This window comes from Vulpes vulpes, chromosome 9, assembly GCF_048418805.1.
Source record: "Vulpes vulpes isolate BD-2025 chromosome 9, VulVul3, whole genome shotgun sequence".
NCBI classification, from domain to species: domain Eukaryota; kingdom Metazoa; phylum Chordata; class Mammalia; order Carnivora; family Canidae; genus Vulpes; species Vulpes vulpes.
The window spans coordinates 86,190,284-86,213,607 of NC_132788.1; the positions used below are offsets into that span (position 1 = coordinate 86,190,284).

Consider the following 23,324-nt stretch of genomic DNA (forward strand, 5'->3'; position numbering starts at 1 on the left):
ATAGAAAACCCAAAAGACTCCTCCCTAAGATTGCTAGAACTCATACAGCAATTTGGCCGTGTGGCAGGATACAAAATCAATGTCCAGAAGTCAGTGGCATTTCTATACACTAACAATGAGACTGAAGAAAGAGAAATTAAAGAATCAATCCCATTTACAATTGCACCCAAAACATAAGATACCTAGGAATAACCAAAGAGATAAAGGATATATACCCTAAAAACTACAGAACACTTCTGAAAGAAATTGAGGAAGACACAAAGAGATGGAAAAACATTCCATGCTCATGGATTGGAAGAATTAATATTGTGAAAATGTCAATGTTACCAAGGGCAATTTACGCGTTTAATGCAATCCTTATCAAAATACCATGGACTTTCTTCAGAGAGTTGGAACAAATTATTTTAAGATTTGTGTAGAATCAGAAAAGACCCCAAATAGCCAGGGGAATTTTAAAAAAGAAAACCATATCTGGGGGCATCACAATGCCAGATTTCAGGTTGTACTACAAAGCTGTGGTCATCAAGACAGTGTGGTACTGGCACAAAAACAGACACATAGATCAATGGAACAGAATAGAGAATCCGGAAGTGGACCCTCAACTTTATGGTCAACTGATATTCGATAAAGGATGAAAGACTATCCACTGGAAGATAGACAGTCTCTTCAATAAGTGGTGCTGGGAAAATTGGACATCCACATGCAGAAGAATGAAACTAGACCACTCTCTTGCACCACACACAAAGATAAACTCAAAATTGAAGAAAGATCTAAATGCAAGACAAGATTCCATCAAAATCCTAGGGGAGAACATAGGCAACACCCTTTTTGAACTCAGCCACAGTAACTTCTTGCAAGATACATCCACGAAGGAAAGAAACAAAAGCAAAAATGAACTATTGGGACTTCATCAAGATAAGAAGCTTTTGCACAGCAAAGGATACATTCAACAAAACTAAAAGACAACCTACAGAATGGGAGAAGATATTTGCAAAGGACATATCAGATAAAGGGCTAGTTTCCAAGATCTATAAAGAACTTATTAAACTCAACACCAAAGAAACAAACAATCCAATCATGAAATGGGCAAAAGACATGAACAGAAATCTCACAGAGGAAGACATAGACATGCCCAACATGCACATGAGAAAATGCTCTGCATCACTTGCCATCAGGGAAATACCACAATGAGATACCACCTCACACCAGTGAGAATGGGGAAAATTAACAAGGCAGGAGACCACAAATGTTGGAGAGGATGCGGAGAAAAGGGAACCTTCTTACACTGTTGGTGGGAATGTGAACTGGTGCAGCCACTCTGGAAAAACAGTGTGGAGGTTCCTCCAAGAGTTAAAAATAGAGCTACTCTACGACCCAGCAATTGCACTGCTGGGGATTTACCCCAAAGATACAGATGCAGTGAAATGGCAGGACACCTGCACCCCAATGTTTATAGCAGCAATGTCCACAATAGCCAAACTGTGGAAGGAGCCTCGGTGTCCATCGAAAGATGAATGGATAAAGAAGCTGTGGTCTATATATACAATGGAATATTACTCAGCCATGAGAAACGACAAGTACCCACCATTTGCTTCAACATGGATGGAACTGGAGGGTATTATGATGAGTGAAATAAGTCAATCGGAGAAGGACAAACATTATATGGTCTCATTCATCTGGGGAATATAAAAAAATAGTGAAAGGGAATAAAGGGGAAAGGAGAAAAAAATGAGTGGGAAATGTCAGAGAGGGAGACAGAACACGAGAGACTCCTAAGTCTGGGAAATGAACTAGGGGTGGTGGAAGGGGAGGTGGGTGGGGGTGGGTGACGGGCACTGAGAGGGGCACTTGATGGGGTGAGCACTGGGTGTTATTCTGTTGGCAAATTGAACACCAATAAAAAATAAATTTATTTTAAAAAAATCTTACAGAAAAGTCTTATAACTTTTTCTTAAATTACAAGAACAAGGTACTTTTTTTAAATAGAAAATTGTCATACTTGATTGCAGTTACATCACCTCAGGGAATGTTGCCCTGGTCTGTGCAGAGAGTAATGTGGAAAAGGTCTCTGTGTCCTCAGTATTTCCCCTTCCTTAAAATTTATGTCGAAGATCTCATTTAGATAGAAACTATACATGGTGTTAATGCTAAAAAAAGATTTCATCATTGCTCATGTGAAGTTATTAAAGAGGCAAAGTCTGTTATATCATGGTGAGCTGCTTTTTTGAAAACCCTTCCATGGCCTTCAGTACCTAAAGAATAATGACAGAAGTACAGCTTGGCAGTCTTGTTACCTTGGCTCATTACTCCTCTTTTCTGCAGTTCTGTTCTTCTCTTCTTGAAACTTCTTGAAAGTTTCACTGTTTAAACCTACAGAACTGCTCACAACTGCACAAAATTTCTCCTACAGAAGTCTCCATCCTTCCTTCCCATCTATTCCACCACTACAGACCCATCTATGCCAAGACCACAGAAGCCTATGGTGATCTCTCCACCCTCCACCAAATTCCTACAGTTTCACTTTTGAAAGTTGTTTAGCATTTAGAAGGTGATATCAAATACCTCTTCATCCTTATTTTCTGCTGCCAATGTTGCTGAGTATCATTCTTTTGGTTTAAATTAATTTTAATGTAATTTATAAATAAGAAACACATTTCTGTGGTTCAGAACTCTTTTGAATACATGTATATGGTGAAAAGTGGACCTCCAATCTGCATCTCCCAGGCACTCAGCATCCTTTTCCTCAGGCAACTAATGTTACCTGCTTCTTATTACTCTTTTATGCACATACAGGTATGCATACACATAAATTATTTTCTATTTATTTTGGGTTTTTTAAAGATTTTTTGTTTATTCATGAGAGAGAGAGAGAGAGGCAGAGACATAGACTCTGGGGAGGGAGAAGCAGGCTCCATGCAGGGAGCCCAATGTGGGACTCGATCCCAGATCCTGGGATCATACCCTGAGCCGAAGGCAGACGCTCAACTGCTGAGCCACCCAGGCATCCCTTTTCCATTTATTTTGAACACAAATGGTTGCATCCACTGTTTTGCATATTGCTTTTTCCCATATAAGTTTAAAAACCTTTCTCATTCTTTTTTACAATTGCATGGTATTTCATTATAAGAGTATGCCATCATTTCTTTAACCATTTCCTACTGATGGACCTTTACAAAATGTGCACATTATCTACCATAAAAATATTGCAATAAAAAACCTTTATTGAAAAGTCATTTCTCACATGTGCAACTATCTCTCAGATTAAGTCCTGGGAATAAAATTGCTGAGTCAATGGATTTGCCTATTTGTAATTATATAGATACTACCAAATTACCCTTCATGAATCCAGATTACTCTTCCACAGCAGTGTATAAGAATATCTTTTTAAACCATAATTTTTTCCACACAGAATGTTGCCAAACTTTTGGATCTTTGCTCATCTATACAGGGGGATTGAAGAATTTGGGGACATTATGAACATGAGGTGGTAGTAGCACACAATGACATCTTAGTATAGTTACCTTTTTTTTTTTTTTTTAGTTATTTAGTATTTTTAGTTATGTGTATTAGGGTAAGACTAAGCTGCTGTAACAAAGAGACCTAAAATACAGTAGCCTAAATAAAATAGAAATTAATCTCTCTCTCCTAAGAGCCCAGAGCAAACGCTTGAGGATTAGCAGGGCAGCTCTGGTTTTGAGATCAGCCAGGCATTCAAGTTCTTTTTTTCATTCTGGGAAAGTCCCCTCGAGTGTGGTCCTCATCAGTGAGATTGAAGCTGGCTCACGAATACGACATCTATTGAAGAACAAAAGAGAGTATTGAAAGCAAACAGCTTCCTTATAAAAATATATCCTGAAAGCTCCATGTATAACTTCTACTTTTATCCCTCTGCCAAAACTTAGTTACACAGCCACATCGAAGTACAAGAAAAATTGGGAAAACTTGGGGTTGTATTACCCAAAGGAGACAGAGAGTTTGCAGTCTCTGCTGTATTGAATGAGATTGAGCATCTTTTTGTATGTTTAAGATTCATTTTTTATAAATGGATTCTATAAATCATTTTCTATAATCTATTCATCTCTGTCCACTTTTCTTTTGGATTATTAGTCTTGTCCTATCAATTTATAAATACTTCTTATGTATTAGAGAAATTAGCACTTTGTGATACGCTGCATGCTTTTCTTTTTCTCTTTTTTAAAGATCTTATGTATTTATTCATGAGAGACACAGAGAGAAAAGGCAGAGATATAGACAGAGGGAGAAGCAGGCTCCATGCAGGAGAGCCCAGTTCAGGACTAGATCCCAGGACCCTTAGATCACCACCTGAGCCAAAGGCAGATGCTCAACCACTAAGCCACCCAGGTGCCTTGCTGCCTGCTTTTCTTGACCAGTAGACTCAAATTGTATTCTTTGTCGGTTTTTAGTATTCATACAAATTGTCATGTAAAATGAAAATTACTCTAAAGGTCATATCATTTCTCTCTTTAACAGATAACTCCAGCTATAACAAATTATGTAACTGACAAACTAGGGAAAAAGTTTGTAGAACCTCCACCATTTGATTTGACAAAGAGTTACTTGGACTCAAACTGTACCATTCCTTTAATTTTTGTGCTGTCTCCAGGAGCAGATCCTATGGCCAGTAAGTCCACCTATTGCAAACTTTTAAGAACTTGTAAATAAACCATCTTACTCAATGTCCATTTCTTATATGATTGTAGATCAGGTAGTAAATCTGAGATTTGTAAGGAAAAGTAACTGGAATCTCCCAGTTATGTACTTGCATACTGAAACATAAGGCAAATTTTATGATTTTAGAGTAAGGAGTGAAACTGTTTCGTATTCTCTCAGGCCTGCTGAAATTTGCGAATGATAAAGGTATGTCTGGAAATAAATTTCAAGCAATTTCACTGGGACAGGGACAAGGACCAATTGCAAAAAAAATGATTAAAGCAGCAATAGAAGAAGGAACTTGGGTGTGCCTACAGAATTGTCACCTCGCCGTCTCCTGGATGCCCATGTTGGAAAAAATATGTGAAGATTTTACCCCCGAAGTCTGTAACTCATCATTTAGGCTTTGGCTGACAAGTTATCCATCTCCGAAAGTATGTTTATTTTGTACAAAGTTCAGTATTCAGTACCTTTAGTTTTCTCTTACGTTATGTATCTTAAATTTTGAATGCTTAATCTTAAGAGGTCTTAAAAAGTACTTCTAGAGTCCTCTTTTATACCTATGTTTAACCCATTAGTATATGCATTTTTAGGACTCCTGCTGGTTATCTTGAGTAATGCTCTGTTTATTCTTAGTTTCCAGTAACCATCCTACAGAATGGAGTAAAAATGACTAATGAGCCTCCCACAGGTCTTCGGCTAAATCTCCTTCAGTCTTACCTCACTGATCCAATTTCTGATTCTCAGTTTTTTGGTGGATGCCAAGGAAAGGAACTGGTAATGATCAGCCTCTGGAACTTTTAAAATTTGTTCTTACAGTGAGAAAATCTGAGTGTAAATATTTAACAATGTTAAACTTTAGGCATTTTCTAAGAAGACAGATATTGTACCTATATTGTTCATCATTTTCTTCCCAGCAGTTTGTGCTCCACTTCCCACAGAGTAGATATGCAAATAAATATCTGTTGACTGCAAAATGTATCTTAGTTTGTAAACCAAAATCCAATAACAAGTTTGATGAAGACCCAAGAGTAGCAATCTGCTTTCATATCATATATTGATTCTTTCAACAAAATATGTGTTAGATACTCTCCTAGGTACTAAACATAAAGCAGTGAGAAGAGAACCATCCCACCCCATCCCACCCCCCCGCCAAATCTGCCTTCATGGAACTTGAATTCTAGCGATACATATTAATCATACTTTTCAGTGTGCGTATGTGTTTTGCACATGGTGACTTAGGAATCCAAATAAATAATTAGCACTCCTTTTTCCTGCTGGCATTCTTTAAAAGAAACAAGAAAAAGTCTAAACATAAGGAAACCAGATTATAACTTTAATTACTGATATCAACTAGATTGGAAGATAGTGTTGGTATCTGTGAACAAATGGGGTTCGTATCACTGAGTAGAATTAAACAGATTTATCCACCCTCAGGAACAGAGGAAAACTTTCTTCCCCAAGGAAAACCCACTTCTAAGACAGAAAAGTGAAAAGCTGAGCAAAGCATATCTGGTCAACTTTTCCCAAATTTATCAACCAGATAGTTTACTCCCTCTCCCTCAGTGAATACAAGGATGGAGAAAATCCAGAAGTATTACATTGAGGTCTCTCCTCACATGGAAGGAACCAAGGGAAATTCATTCCCTGCCCTTACCCCAACACATGCCATGCCCATTTGAGCTAGAAAAAGAATGGTATTGAAAATAAAGAATTCTTTGGAAGGCAGCTAGTTTCTCTCTGCTTAATAAATAGCTTCTGTCTCCCTAGTTCTAAGCGATAATTTTATTTGAAACTATTTGGTGGTGTGGCTGGAAAGAGAGTGGAGAAGGTGGTATGATGTCTGATTCTCATCAAGGGTTTGAGCTCCTGCAAAGAATCCCAAGATTTCTCTGATACCACAGGAGCAATTTTGGCCCACAAGCACAGATAAAAAATGTGGAGGGGTTATGACCTCCTTAAGAAAACCCCATTGTGTGAAAACATGTGGAAAATACATGTAAATTAGATTATTGTTGTCATTGCCAAAAGGGTTTCCCTATTAAATGTTTCAGCACAGTATATTTAAAATATGATTTAATTTATGTACAACATTTCAAGAATATAGTTATTCAGGAAGGCATGGTGTCCTTGCATTTTAGTATTATAGAAATAATTTCTACTCCATCACATGAAGATATTTGGATGGATTTTTACTGCATTTGGAGCTATGTTTGAAATGATCTAACTTAAACCATCAAGATAGCGTACTTGAAACTTACTGGTTTTGGGGGTGGTCCTCAAAGTGATGAGTGGCCTTCTTACAGAGCACTGACACAGGCTTAGTGAGAGGCCCATCCCATTTGACATAGATGGCACACATATGAAAATGCCAGGATGGAGTAAATAAGGGTTTCAAAAATGATCTCCAAATGGAAAGTCATAAAATCAGGAGCTATATATTGGGATTTATTCCTATCTTAATGATTAATTATACTCTCAACACTTATAGTCTTAGGCATATGCCAGTGAGTCTACAGGATAACATTTGAATTATTGAAGTTGTTAATACATATGAACAACAATGAAGTATGAGTAGCCAATGCTTTGGCAAATGGTAGTATTGCATTATAACAAAGTTAAATATTGTAGTTTGTCTAGGTTTGGAGATTTAAGTCATAAGATTAATACTTTTTATAGTATGCATTGTTTTAGATAGCATGTCTTTTTTAAATAGAAGTTTACAGAAATATATGATCATATAATCTTATAATTAAAAGAATTGTTGATTCCCTTCATTTTACTGATCAAAATTTTTTATTGTGTAATTTTTATACTCAAGACATGGGAGAAGTTGCTGTTTGGAGTTTGTTTTTTTCATGCTCTTGTGCAAGAGAGAAAGAAATTTGGTCCTCTTGGTTGGAATATTCCATATGGATTTAATGAATCCGACTTACGCATCAGTATCCGACAACTACAGGTAAAATTATAAAGAAATTAACATTGATGGAGGATCACTGTGTGTCAGGCCCTAGGCAACTCCCTTTGCTTAGAATAAACTTAATCCTTCCAACATCACTAGTAGGTGGGTAGATAGTAACTGTGGTTTATGAAGCACTATCTCTGTGGATTTTTTTCTGCTGCAAGTAATGGAAAACCTGATTCAAAGTATGCTTAAACCATAATGAAACTTATTATCTCACATAAAAAAGAGGATATAGAGGAAAGACAGGCTCTGGAGTAGTTGATTGAGCAAGTGTTGTCATCAAGGACCCTGGTTCTTTCTTTCTGCAGTGCCTTCCTCAAGTGTTGGCTTTATATAGGTCCTTACTGTACTCTCTTCCTCTGCTCAATCAAAGCTACAGTTTAGCTCTATCAGTCAAAAGAAATAGGCTGCCTACTTTAAGTAGAAAAGGAATTTATTGAAAGAATATTTGGGTAGATCATGGAATCACCAAGATGGCTGGAGAGCCAAGGCATCCAGTCGTATCCAGAACTCTCCACATCTTGGTAAGAGCAGGTCCTCAACCCTGGGCTGAATATTAGACACCACAGCTCACATAGCTGCCACACAGACTCTGGTCTACTGCAGGCCCTCTGATGTCATCAAAAAAGACTCTTTGCTTTTACTGCTTTTTAGCACACTATACCCCCAGTTCAAAGTCTAGCTCACAGATCCCAGCTTTAATTAAAAAGGAGCCTAGGAAAGTGAGTGACTAAATTTTCCATTTTCTGTAGACTCACACTGTGAGACATTCAGATAATCAGCAGCCCCCACAATCAATCAATCAATCAATCAATCAATCAAATCTGCTCTAAATTCCTACTAACTCAGACTTTGAAGTAGGCATGTTACATTAATTCTAGTTCTTGCAACAACCCTGTAGGGCTAGTTTTATCTCTATTTTTGAGGAAGTCAAAGCCAAGAAGTGAGCTTGCCCATTGAGGTAGGATTTGAACTCCAATCTGTCCAACTCCAATACTTTCCCATTGTTTCTGTCATATTTAACCAAACACAGTAATCCAGCTGGACAACCACAGAGTATTAGTATATTTCTGTATTTCTGTTTCTTTGCTATGACAAAAGTCTTTGTGACAGGGGCCTCATAAAGGGAAATGGGAAGTGTTGGTAAAGTCCAATTAGGTGCTATTAGGTTTCACTCAGGTGAGGTTTTAAAAGGCTATGAATATTTAATTATGTTTATACCATAATGATAATTTTTATAGAAACTTTTGATATTTTATCAACTCTTTTTGTTTCCTTTAAACATGGCAGAAACCTTAACTAGAACAAACCTGTTAATTTGAACATCCTTGGACAACTGATGAAATTGGTGCTTATAGAATTATAATTACAAGACAAAATGACACTGATTTTTAAACATTTTTCAAAGAACAATTTTGTTGGTATAGCCTAAGGTTGGAGAACATTTTGCTAAAATCATCCTACTGCAGATAACCAGTCAACTGAGAATTCTCCCCATTCTGGCCAGGCCCCAGCCTGCAGCCTCTGGTGTCATCAACCCTCCTAGCCCCCCCAACATTAGAGCTGGTAGGCATAGATTAAATCCTCTTTTATATCATCAAGAACTGAGTACTTGATGGAGGGGTCAGTCTTTAAACCATCTTCACCTGGTTATACCAGCAGGCTACCTCTTGCCTCCAGAGAGACAAATCAAGGAACTCATGGCTAAGTAGATAGACTAAACCAAGGAATGAGTTGTTAGGCTCTATGTCTTGCAAATGCCACAAATTTAGCATGAATTTCTCTTGGGATCTCTTCCTTCAGTTTTGGGAAGGGGTGAACTGAGTTAAACATTCTTTCCCCCAAAGGTAAGAAAGGGAGAAACTCTCACAAATAACTTATCCCCCTTCAAAAGACAACCTTCCCTCTGTTTCCTGCTCCTATCTCTTGATACTTCTCATCTTCCTGAAAACATGGGAATCTCAAACAAAGAATTATATCTTCTTTTAACTTGCCTCTAGATAATTTGGAAGTTTTTTTCTTAACTATGCATCATTTCTGCTATAATTCCTGCACTACTAGTTAATTTTCAGAAGCAGAAAAAGCTCTCATCCAGTAATTTATACCATCCCAATACACACACTACCCAAAATTCCTGTCTTGGGAAAAAGTAAAGGATCTGGAACTGGGAGAAATAAATTCAAGCCTTTGTATCATTTCACATTTCACAGACTCAGCTTCCTACTTCACAGGATTATTGAGAGATGAGGAAGACCATGTAAAAATTATGCAAATAGTAGTTTCTATCACTATTGTAAATGATGTTATATTGTGTGAACCAGGCTTTGGCTGTAAAGTTTGGGATTGCTTTGTTTTTATTACATTGCAAACAGTGCCTTAAACCAGGCACCTTGTTCTCAGCCTTGGTGCTATTGGCATCTGGGGTCAGATAGCTCTTTGTAGGCAGCTGGCCTGTGTACTAGTTAGCAGCATCCAAACTTCTACCCACTCAATGGTGGCAGCACCTCCAACTACCAATATAAAATGTCCCTAGATATTGCCAAAGGTCCTCTAGGGGACAGAATTGCCCCCAGTTAATAACCAGTGCCCTAAGACAAGGTTTATCCAAAGTCATATGAAAAGCCTTGGTAATTTTCATGTAATTTTCACTTGGGCTGCCTTGAAGCAATACATGCTTATTCCCCCTGCTCTAAATTTAGAAGATGCAGATAAGCAAAGTAATTTAAAATAAACGCTAACAGGGAAACTGGGTGGTTCATTCAGTAGGTTAAGCATCTGACTCTTGCTTTCAGCTCAGGTCGTGATCTCAGGGTTGTGAGATCGAGCCCCATGTTGGGCTCTGCACTGGGCGCGGAGCCTGCTTAAGATCCTCTCTCTGCGAGGGATCCCTGGGTGGCTCAGCAGTTTAGTGCCGCCTTCCACCCAGGGCATGATCCTGGAGTCCCAGGATCGAGTCCCACATTGGGCTCCCTGCATGGAGCCTGCTTCTCTCTCTGCCTGTGTCTGCCTCTCTCTCTCTCTCTCTCTCTCTCTCGGTCTCTTTCTCTTTCTCTCTCCCCCCACCAGTGTCTCTCATGAATAAATAAATAAATAAATTATAAATAATAATTATAAACAAATATAATAAATAATAATTATAAATAAATATAATAATTATAAATAAAAATAAAAATAAAAATTATTAAAAAACAAAAAGATTCTCTGTCCCTCCTCCTCATTCTCTCTCCAAAAAAAAAAAAAAAAAAAACAGAAAAAAAGGTAAAATTAACACTAACAATGCCAGCCTTTCAAAGATAATTTGTGATAATAGTTCTTTCAACCCCACTTCTGTGCATATAGATGATTGACATATGGGTATTTCATGTCATTTTAAAATAGAAATGAAGTAAAAGACTTAAGGTTTTTATCATTTTATTTTTCCTTTGTTTCAGTTATTTATAAATGAATATAATACAGTTCCATTTGAAGCTATCTCGTACCTGACTGGGGAATGCAACTATGGTGGAAGGGTGACAGACGACTGGGATAGACGTCTCCTCTTGACCATGCTGGCTGACTTTTATAACCCACTAATAATTGAAAACCCTCATTACAAGTTTTCTCCCAGTGGACACTATTTTGCACCTCCCAAAGGCACCTATGATGAGTACATTGAGTTCATTAAGGTAACTGATATCACTGGAAAATAGGGTTAGATCTAAGTGTGATTTATCTAAAACAAACAATGAAATGTTCCCCTGTAATGTAGAGGGCTAGACAAGTAGTAGGGCTTCAATCAACTTTCAGTTTCTAGCAGTGACTGAAAATTGGAAGAGTTCGATTCCTCAGTGCTTTATGTTTAGTTGACCTGTAACCCTTTTTGGTCAGCATGTGTTTTATACTTTGTGCATTCACATAGCCGGTGAAAAAATATGATCCTTGCTTCATCTGCTTTCTGGTAGAATCTTCCATTTACTCAACACCCTGAGATATTTGGATTACATGAAAATGTTGATATTTCCAAAGACCTGCAACAAACGAAAATCCTCTTTGAGTCCTTGCTCCTCACGCAGGGAGGCTCCAAAAAGACAGGATCCTCAGGAAGCACTGACCAGATTCTATTAGAAATCACCAAAGATATCCTCAACAAGGTAGTGTCTCGTTTTGAATATGTTGCTCATACTATAAATGAAAATGGTACTGAAATGATAATCCAAAGGCTCCATTTAACAGCACTAGGACCTTCAGTGAGATACTTTGACTTTCGGAGCATTAGTTCCCAACTGTACAAGGTTCTTGGGAACATTTAAGAGATCATGAATTTAAAGTGCTTTGCACGGCACCTGGCGCAATGTCAGTTCTTAGTAGCTACAGTTGTGGATAAGCTGATGAACATATGACTTATTACCATTTGCAAACAAAGATGATGGATCTACTTTGTACAAACTGGAGGAAATGGTCTGAACTTGCTGGTTCAAGGAGTGAGTGGTTTTTGATCTCTACCTTAGGGAGCGAGGAGGTACAGGGAGTTAGATCAGCTCTAAATGAGCAACTACAGCTTTTTTTTTCCCCCTCCATAAAAAAGCCCGAAGTACTTAGCCTACTAGGTAAAGTGGAATGATACTCTTTCTTCTCACTTTTTTTTCTGTGTCTTAAATTCAATAAGAAACTACTAAGGAACTTTAAAAAGATTATGATCACAAGCATAGGTCCTCACAATTTCCCTTCAGGGTAAATGCTATAATGAGCCCCATACTTCAGTGTCAAGTGTTCTGACAGAGCAGAGCCTGCCCCATCGTCCACCTGCCTTGAAAGCCCACTGTCAGCACCACTCCTCTCCTCTCTGCGTTAGAGGGCTTGTCTTACATCCCCTGAAGTAGGGCCTCCCCACTGTACGCCTGGCTGCGGCCGTTGGAGAAAGAGGGAGCAGTCCTGCTGCCACCCCTGGGTGAAAGCAAGCTAGCCTCCTCCCACCCTGTCCCCTGGACTGATCTTCTGTTCTTTGACTTTTCTCACCTCTGATCCCTTACTGTTTCTGCAGCTTATGTCCCGGAGCAGGGGGTGGGGGGAAGATTTGTGCCCTTGAAGAATGGTGGCTCCTACACGGTCCCTAAGAGCAAGTTCCCTAGCAGTGACATTTGGGAATGTATTTGGGGAAAAGGGATTGTGCTAAGCCAAAGGGTCCTCGAGTGACACCACCTAGTGTAAGTTTACAACAATTCTTTTGCACCACTCGGGGACCATCATCCAAGGACACTCTGGGCAGCTCAGCTTTCTTAGTTTGGGATCTCTTTGGGAAACTTCTTTGCCTCTTTAAGAGCGTGAATTCCAATGTCTTGAGGCTTATCAGTTCCAAAGTGCCCTTCACTTCTCAAGCATCTCTGAGGTGCCTCATAGAAACCAGACACTTGGTGCCTTCTCCCTCCCTATTCCTTGGAACCCTGCTATGGTCACAACATTAATTATTTGAAAGTGGGGTAAGCTAAGCTATTTGAAGCCAGTTGATAATTGATTGCAAGTAAATATAAAACAGTTATGAAATGGCAAATCAGTTTTATCAAAGAAAAATAAGATTCAGCTTACAAAAGGATGTTTCAGAAATGTGTATCTTCCACAAAGTGCTATATCGTGAAGAGCGTGGGCTTTGCAGTTAGAGACCTGTGGATTTAAAATGATCACCTTTTGGCTGTGTGCCTTTGGGCAGTTACTCAACCTCTCTGTACAGCTGCCTCTGAACAACACAGTTTTGAACTGCACAGATCCAGGCAGCCCCCGTAGTGCTGCGGTTCAGCGCCCCCTGCAGCCCAGAGCGTGATCCTGGAGACCCTGGATGGAGTCCCACGTTGGGCTTTCTGGGTGGAGCCTGCTTCTCCCTCTGCCTGTGTCTTGGCCTCTCATTCTCTCTGTGTCTCTATGAGTAAATAAATGAAATCTTTAAAAAAAATTATGAACTGCACAGATCCACTTACATATGAATTTTTTGATAAATACAGCACAGTACTGTAAATATATCTTCTCTTCCTTAAGATTTTCTTAATAGCATTTTCTTTTATCTAGCTTACTTTATTGTAAGTTTACAGTATATTGTACATGTGACATACAAAGTATGTGTTAGTTGACTGTTGATGTTATTGTCAAGGTTTCTGGTCAATACTAGGTTATTAGTAGTTAAGGTTTTGGAGGATCGAAGTTATACATGTATTTTTGACTACGCAGAGGGGGGTTGGCGCCCAAACCCCTGCATTGCTCAAAGGTCCACTGTACTTGAATAACCTCATCTGTAAAATGGAGATGACAGTAGCTTCCTGAGAGTGCATGGTAAGGATTAAGTGAGATGATGTATGGAAAGTTATTAACACATGCCTAGTCTGTAGTAATTGCCCAGTGTTAGCTATTAGTGATGTGGTAGCTGAATGAAATGAATTCTTCATTCTGAGAGTAACATGTGTTCTTCAAAATCTATTCTCTTAGCTACCAAATGATTTTGACATTGAAAAAGCATTACTGAAGTTTCCTGTGAGATATGAAGAGAGCATGAATACCGTGTTAGTACAAGAAATGGAAAGATTTAACAAGTAAGGATCTCTCTCCCCAGTGGTTCAGAAAACAACCAACCAAAGTTGATTTTTAAAAAAAAAAAAGACACACTGGTATTAAATTAAAATTTTAAGAAAAATGATCAAAACCTGCCATTTTCTTAGGATCTACCCCTACTCTTTAAAATGGTATAAATGATGATGATGGAAATGAGATCTGATTTTACTGGTGAAAATATTCATTAATCATAATTCTCACCCATCTATCACTATTCTCCTCAGGAACTAAAGACCAAATGAGCCAATGACAAGTCTTGACACATACACACTTCCCTTGTCTTCCTGAGTCCAACCTAGATCAATTAAATACCCCATGATAGCGAAAAATTATTTGCTCTGAATGTTTTTATTGAATTTTCTACAATTCCATACTGGCTTAAGGAATGGAGAAATTATTTTAGTTATGAATTTTCTAAGGTGTTTTCAAGTTTATTTGGGTTTCTAGTCTTGTTAACATATAAATATAAAACATTTAAAAACACTATGATGCCTTAATTCAGTATTTTTTATACAAAGGCCATATATATCTATATATAATAGCATACTGTCTCTCAGTTGCTTAAGCTTCTAGTCTAAAACCCTCAGCTCAGGTCTATTTGTGGTTTTCTTAGCAGTTTGAGCCTACATGGGAAACAAAGTGTGCAAGTGTATCAGTGAATATACACTTTATGCTTTAATGCATTATTCCACAAGTCTCAGCCTTTGCATTACACCTTTATAACTTTTTCCATATTTGCATGACACCCATAACATATTTACCTGATATTTTCCCTAAATGATTCCCTGCTTAAATTAGCCTAGGCTGAAGCCCTAATACTCAGAAAGCAACAATTTCAATATGTTTGTTGAATTATTTTCTATGTTATGTAATAATTAAAATGAAAAATGTTCAAGTATCACCTAAAAGTACCTTTCATTCAAGTGGGAGGTGGCTCTATTTGGGGAGACACTCTCATAAAGCTGTGAATGAGATTTCTGCTATTTCTTTTCTGAAAACATAGTATATTGATATATACCCTCATATGTACATTGATGACATAATTCCTTTCCTTGCAGTTTAATTAAAACTATACGCAACACTCTACAGGACCTTGGAAAAGCTATCAAGGGTGTGGTTGTAATGGATTCTGCACTGGAGGCACTCTCTGGCAGTTTGCTTGTTGGAAAGGTTCCAGAAATATGGGCCACACGATCCTACCCAAGCCTTAAGCCCCTAGCAAGTTATATCACAGATTTTCTAGCCCGGTTGAACTTTTTACAGGTAAAAGATTATATATTCTATTTATATATATACATAATTTTTTTTTGGTTGACTGGAGAGAGATTAGAAACACTCTGATCACTTGAATGTCTCTGAGTTGAGCAATGTGGTTAGCAGTTTTATGGTAATCTAGCCAAAATTTTAGAATATTGAAAATAGGGGCACTTGGGTTTCTCAGTTGGTTCAGCATGTGCCTTTGGCTCAGGTCATGATCTCAGGGTCCTGGGATCGAGTCCCACATCAAGCTCCCTGCTTAGCAGGGAGTCTGCTTCTCCTTCTCCCTCTGTGATTCCCCTTGCTTGCATTCTCTTTCTCTCAAATAAATAACATCTTTAAGAGAAAAAAAAAAGAGGGGGGCTCAGCGGTTTAGTGCCTGCCTTCGGCTCAGGGCGTGATCCTGGAGTCCTAGAGATCGAGTCCCACATCAGGCTCCCTGCATGGAGCCTGCTTCTCCCTCTGCCTATGTCTCTGCCTCTCTCTCTCTGTGTGTGTCTCTCATGAATAAATAAATAAAATCTTTAATAAATAAATAATAAATAAATAGATAAATATTGAAAACAACACACATTTCAAAGTACTGAGTAGAAAGTTAAAATTTTACTTTGCTGAAGTCCAAGTAATATGTGACATTTTTTAAGATTCTAGGTTTGTGGCTCTCTGAGTCTGCATACTTGGTCTTGTGATTTTAATACTGGTGGTAAATCACAAAGAGAACCCAAGATTTGGATTTACCAATAATTGACCATTGTCTTAAAATCAGTTGCTTTTTATACCATATCTCATAAAACCAGGGAAAAATGCTTTGAAATCTCCACCCCATCCCCATCCTATCCCCAAACGCACACATAAAGGATTTTCAGGGCACTGTTTTTCCTCCCCAGTGACTCTGCTTGACCCCACTGTATGGTTAATAATTATGTGGGGGAAGAGGTGGGGAGGGTTCCTAAAATACTTCCTGGAAATTCACATCAGGTATATGACCTTTCTCTGATCAGTTGCCTTCCTAGTACACAAGAGCTTTATTTTCATGTGGAAGCTAGACATAAAATAGCCAGTGCTTATAAAGATAGGGAGAGAGAAGCTTTCTCATTTGCCCCTTTTTAATTTTTACCAATCTGATAGTTCAACCATATCTTATTCTTTCAATCTGTTTTTTTTTAGAGTGTGTGTGTGTGTGTGTGTGTGTGTGTGTGTATGCTGAGGGAGAGAATCTCAAGCAGACTCCATACTGAGCACAGAGCCCAACTCAGAGCTTGATCCCATGACCCCGAGATCATGATCTGAGCTAAAATCAAGAGTCAGATGCTTAACTGACTGAGCTACCCAGGTGCTCCATTTTTTTTTAAATACTGACCTTATGCTTCTTCTGGTATGTTTGCTTGCCATTTGTATTCCTTCTGTGAATTGCCTCTTTATCTCCTTGGCCCATTTTTCTTCTGGGCTGTTTCTGAAAAATTAATTTATAGGAGATTTTTGTGTAGGTTTTAATTTAACAAACAAAACTATCTAGAATGGGGTTTTCAGTGTTCAGGCTGTAGAAGAGTTGCCACTTAACAGTTTTCTCATCCATAAAATGGCCAATTTCCTCTCAAAGAGCAACAGTCCATGGTATGTGGTAAGAATTCAGAAAAATTACTTAATTGTATTCCTAACAATAGTGAATATGAGAGTGTGTTTCTCAGAATTAATGTGTTTTTTTTTATCTTTGCTGATGCAATTCATGAAGCTGAGCATACCTGGGCAAATCCTAGCCACATCTACAATGTCTTCTGAGTTCCTCCTGTGTATACCAGCCTCTTTCCCCACTTTATCAAAAGCATGTGAGCTATGGTTAATCACATCCTCCCCCATGCCATAATCTTCTTCTTCTTTTTTTTTTTTACACTTAATTTCCCAAGCTTTTCTGAAACTTTCATTGGCACTCCTTATATTTTCTGTATACTACTTCATTCATAAAGGGCCTTGAAGAATTATTACCTTGGTCATTTACAGGGGTCCTGGCATGGTACCTGTCAGGAGAGTCTCAAGGACAAATTCTTTTTGTTGTTAAGTTCACACCGACCTCCCTACTTTCTGAAATTTGAATTTCCCCTTGGAATCATTCTATTCAAATGAGTAAGAAAGATTTTACTCAATATGGAGCACTTTTATCATCCTTCTCCACACACCTTCCTCTGAATGGATCTCTCCTGCATTGTCCCCTTACCCTTAAAGAACCTGTATAGTTTTCCCCTCGCCTTTCTTTCTCCTGGACTTTGGACTTCACCTTCCAATGCTTTTTAGAGTGAACAAATGAAGCATATGAGTCATCTGGAGTTTTCTTTCTTTTCCTCTTTTCGCTCTCACCATTCATCCTATTTACCTTCCCTTTCTCCTTCCTGTGCCTTTTTTTTTTAAGCTTTCTACACACTGGCTCTACTCTCAGATTAAATCCTGGATCTGACACTTAGTGTCTATGTGACTTTGAGCAAGATGTTATTCATCTTTATGCACGCCAGTTTCCTCATCTGTAAAATGGGAGGAATAACTCATGAGTTATTTTGTGGACTAAATAAGGTGATGCATGTAAAGTGCTTAGCAGAGTGCCTGGCACGCACTACATACCCAGTAAATGGACGCTCATTCAGAAACTCTATACAAGTAGCTGACCCAGACACTCGTGACATTCTTGGCTAAGGAAGCTCTGGAATGAGCCAGGGAATTTCCTATACACTTGCCTTCTGGGTTCTCAGAGTTTTCTTGGGCATGGTGCTGGTTCTGTATGGCTTGAGTCCTTGTCAAGCTCCATCTCTTTCTCCACCTCTTCTTTATTTTTTATTTTTAAGATTTATTTATTTGAGATTGAGATTTTAAGATTTATTTAATTATTTATTGAGAGCATGGGAGGGAGTCTTTTTTTAAATAAATTTATTTTTTTATTGGTGTTCAATTTACCAACATACAGAATAACCCCCAGTGCCCATCACCCATTCACCCCCACCCCCTGCCCTCCTACCCTTCCACCACCCCTAGTTCATTTCCCAGAGTTAGGAGTCTTTATGTTCTGTCTCCCTTTCTGATATTTCCCACACATTTCTTCTCCCTTCCCTTATATTCCCTTTCACTATTATTTATATTCCCCAAATGAATGAGAACATATAATGTTTGTCCTTCTCTGATTGACTTACTTCACTCAGCATAATACCCTCCAGTTCCATCCACGTTGAAGCAAATGGTAGGTATTTGTCATTTTTAATGGCTGAGTAATATTCCATTGTATACATAAACCACGTCTTCTTTATCCATTCATCTTTCGATGGACACCAAGGCTCCTTCCACAGTTTGGCTATTATGGCCATTGCTGCTATAAACATTGGGGTGCAGGTGTCCCAGCGTTTCATTGCATCTGTATCTTTGGGGTAAATCCCCAACAGTGCAATTGCTGGGTCGTAGCGCAGGTCTATTTTTTTTTTTTATTTATGATAGTCACAGAGAGAGAGAGAGAGGCAGAGACACAGGCAGAGGGAGAAGCAGGCTCCATGCACTGGGAGCCCGATGTGGGATTCGATCCGGGGTCTCCAGGATCGCGCCCTGGGCCAAAGGCAGGCGCCAAATCGCTGCGCCACCCAGGGATCCCAGCACAGGTCTATTTTTAACTCTTTGAGGAACCTCCACACAGTTTTCCAGAGTGACTGCACCAGTTCACATTCCCACCAACAGTGTAAGAGGGTTCCCCTTTCTCCACATCCTCTCCAACATTTGTGGTTTCCTGCCTTGTTAATTTTCCCCATTCTCACTGGTGTGAGGTGGTATCTCATTGTGGTTTTGATTTGTATTTCCCTGATGGCAAGTGATGCAGAGCAATTTCTCATGTGCATGTTGGCCATGTCTATGTCTTCCTCTGTGAGATTTCTCTTCATGTCTTTTGCCCATTTCATGATTGGATTATTTGTTTCTTTGGTGTTGAGTTTAAGAAGTTCTTTATAGATCTTGGAAACTAGCCCTTTATCTGATATGTCATTTGCAAATATCTTCTCCCATTCTGTAGGTTGTCTTTTAGTTTTGTTGACTGTATCCTTTGCTGTGCAAAAGCTTCTTATCTTGATGAAGTCCCAGTAGTTCATTTTTGCTTTTGTTTCTTTTGCCTTCGTGCATGTATCTTGCAAGAAGTTACTGTGGCCGAGTTCAAAAAGGGTGTTGCCTGTGTTCTCCTCTATGATTTTGATGGAATCTTGTCTCACATTTAGATCTTTCTTCAATTTTGAGTTTATTTTTGTGTATGGTGAAAGAGAGTGGTCTAGTTTCATTCTTCTGCATGTGGATGTCCAATTTTCCCAGCACCATTTATTGAAGAGACTGTCTTTCTTCCAATGGATAGTCTTTCCTCCTTTATCGAATATCAGTTGACCATAAAGTTGAGGGTCCACTTCTGGGTTCTCTATTCTGTTCCATTGATCTATGTGTCTGTTTTTGTGCCAGTACCACGCTGTCTTGATGACCACAGCTTTGTAGTACAACCTGAAATCTAGCATTGTGATGCCCCAGATATGGTTTTCTTTTTTAAAATTCCCCTGGCTCTTTGGGGTCTTTTCTGATTCCACACAAATCTTAAAATAATTTTTTCCAACTCTCTGAAGAAAGTCCATGCTATTTTGATAGGGATTGCAATAAATGTGTATATTGCCCTGGGTAACATTGACATTTTCACAATATTAATTCTTCAAATCCATGAGCATGGAATATTTTTCCATCTCTTTGTGTCTTCCTCAATTTCTTTCAGAAGTGTTCCATAGTTTTTAGGGTATAGATCCTTTACCTCTTTAGTTAGGTTTATTCCTAGGTATCTTATGCTTTTGGGTGCAATTGTAAATGGGTTTGACTCCTTAATTTCTCTTTCTTCAGTCTCATTGTTAGTGTATAGAAATGCCATTGATTTCTGGGCATTGATTTTGTATCCTGCCACGCTACCAAATTGCTGTATGAGTTCTAGCAATCTTGGGGTGGAGACTTTTGGGTTTTCTATGTAGAGTATCATGTCATCGGCGAAGAGGGAGAGTTTGACTTCTTCTTTGCCAATTTGAATGCCTTTAATGTCTTTTGGTTTTCTGATTGCTGAGGCGAGGACTTCCAGTACTATGTTGAATAGCAGTGGTGAGAGTGGACATCCCTGTCTTGTTCCTGATCTTAGGGGAAAGGCTCCCAGTGCTTCCCCATTGAGAATGATATTTGCTGTGGGCTTTTCGTAGATGGCTTTTAAGATGTTGAGGAATGTTCCCTCTATCCCTACACTCTGAAGGGTTTTGATCAGGAATGGATGCTGTATTTTGTCAAATGCTTTCTCTGCATCTAATGAGAAGATCATATGGTTCTTGGTTTTTCTCTTGCTGTTATGATGAATCACATTGATGGTTTTACGAGTGTTGAACCAGCCTTGTGTCCTGGGGATAAATCCTACTTGGTCATGGTGAATAATTTTCTTAATGTGTTGTTGGATCCTATTGGCTAGTATCTTGTTGAGAATTTTTGCATCCATGTTCATCAGGGATATTGGTCTGTAATTCTCCTTTTTGGTGGGGTCTTTGTCTGGTTTTGGAATTAAGGTGATGCTGGCCTCATAGAACGAATTTGGAAGTACTCCATCTCTTTCTATCTTTCCAAACAGCTTTAGTAGAATAGGTATGGTTTCTTCTTTAAATGTTTGATAGAATTCCCCAGGGAAGCCATCTGGCCCTGGACTTTAGTGTCTTGGGAGGTTTTTGATGACTGCTTCAATTTCCTCCCTCGTTATTGGCCTGTTCAGGTTTTCTATTTCTTCCAGTTCCAGTTTTGGTAGTTTGTGGTTTTCCAGAAATGTGTCCATTTCTTCTAGATTGCGTAATTTATTGGCATATAACTGTTCATAATATGTTTTTAAAATCATTTGTATTTTCTTGGTGTTGGTAGTGATCTCTCCTTTCTCATTCATGATTTTATTAATTTGAGTCTTCTCTCTCTTCTTTTTAATAAGGCTGGCTAATGGTTTATCTATCTTATTAATTCTTTCAAAGAACCAACTCCTGGTTCTGTTGATCTGTTCCACAGTTCTTCTGGTCTCGATTTCGTTGAGTTCTGCTCTAATCTTTATTAACTCCTTTCTTCTCCTGGGTGTAGGATCTATTTGCTGTTTTTTCTCTAGCTCCTTTATGTGTAAGGTTAGCTTTTGTATTTGAGTTCTTTCCAGTTTTTGAATGGATGCTTGTATTGTGATGTAATTTGTATTAGGACTGCTTTTGCTGCATCCCAAAGATTTTGAACGGTTGTATCTTCATTCTCATTAGTTTCCATGAATCTTTTTAATTCTTCCTTAATTTCCTGGTTGACCCTTTCATCTTTTAGCAAGATGGTCCTTAACCTCCACGTGTTTGAGGTCCTTCCAAACTTCTTGTTGTGATTTAGTTCTAATTTCAAGGCATTATGGTCTGAGAATATGCAGGGGACGATCCCAATCTTTTGGTATCAGTTCAGACCTGATTTGTGACCCAGTATGTGGTCTATTCTGGAGAAAGTTCCATGTGCACTTGAGAAGAATGTGTATTCAGTTGAGTTTGGATGTAAAGTTCTGTAGATATCCGTGAAATCCATCTGGTCCAGTGTATCATTTAAAGCTCTCATTTCTATGGAGATGTTGTGCTTAGAAGACCTATTGAGTATAGAAGAGCTAGATTGAAGTCACCAAGTATAAGTGTATTATTATCTAAGTATTTCTTCACTTTGGTTATTAATTGATATATTTGGCAGCTCCCACATTCGGGGCATATATATTGAGGATTGTTAAGTCCTCTTGTTGGATAGATCCTTTAAGTATGATATAGTGTCCCTCTTCATCTCACACTATAGTCTTCGGGGTAAATTTTAGTTTATCTGATATAAGGATGGCTACCCCTGCTTTCTTTTGAGGACCATTCGAATGGTAAATGGTTCTCCAACCTTTTATTTTCAGGCTGTAGGTGTCCTTCTGTCTAAAATGAGTCTCTTGTAGCAAATAGATGGGTCCTGCTTTTTTATCCAGTCTGAAACCTTGCGCCTTTTGATGGGGTCATTAAGCCCATTCACGTTCAGAGTTACTATTGAGAGATACGATTTTAGTGTCACCATGATATCTATTCAGTCCTTGTTTTTGTGGATTGTTCCACTGAACTTCTTAAAGGGGAATTTTAAGAGTCCCCCTTAAAATTTCTTGCAGAGCTGGTTTGGAGGTCACATATTCTTTCAGTTCCTGCCTGTCTTGGAAGCTCTTTATCTCTCCTTCCATTTTGAATGAGAGCCTTGCTGGATAAAGTATTCTTGGTTGCATGTTCTTCTCATTTAGGACCCTGAATATATCCTGCCAGCCCTTTCTGCCCTGCCAGGTCTCTGTGGAGAGGTCTGCTGTTACCCTAAAACTCCTCCCCATAAAAGTCAGGGATTTCTTGTCTCTTGCTGCTTTAAGGATCTTCTCTTTATCTTTGGAATTTGCAAGCTTCACTATTAAATGTCGAGGTGTTGAACGGTTTTTATTGATTTTAGGGGGGGGATCTCTCTATTTCCTGGATCTGAATGCCTGTTTTCCTTCCCAGATTAGGAAAGTTTTCAGCTATGATTTGTTCTTACAACCCTGAGATCATGATCTGAGCGGAAATCAGGAGTCGGATACTTAACCTGCTGAGCCACCCTGGTGCCCTTCCAACTCTTCTTGATTTGATAATTCGTGCTGTTGCAACATCTCTAGCACCAGTCTGTTCTCTTCCACCCAGGAAGCAAAGCTGGCTTCTTCCCACAGTGCACCACTCACCCAGAGACAAAGTTAATTTTATTGATTCATCTGTTCATTCAAGTAATGTGAATTGAATTCAAT

The 23,324-nt window shown here is 38.7% G+C and overlaps 1 protein-coding gene across 1 annotated transcript in view; it reads left to right on the forward strand.

The window, feature by feature from the left end:
* The window catches only part of DNAH12 (dynein axonemal heavy chain 12), a 214,828-nt gene that overhangs the window by 183,488 nt on the left and 8,016 nt on the right, over positions 1–23,324 (forward strand). Inside the window, exons 63-70 of the mRNA XM_025984090.2 lie at positions 4,492–4,642; positions 4,852–5,105; positions 5,308–5,448; positions 7,493–7,630; positions 11,068–11,301; positions 11,578–11,766; positions 14,087–14,190; positions 15,268–15,472. Of these exons, the coding sequence (XP_025839875.2) occupies positions 4,492–4,642; positions 4,852–5,105; positions 5,308–5,448; positions 7,493–7,630; positions 11,068–11,301; positions 11,578–11,766; positions 14,087–14,190; positions 15,268–15,472 (1,416 nt within the window). The remainder of the gene's footprint in view (positions 1–4,491; positions 4,643–4,851; positions 5,106–5,307; positions 5,449–7,492; positions 7,631–11,067; positions 11,302–11,577; positions 11,767–14,086; positions 14,191–15,267; positions 15,473–23,324) is intronic.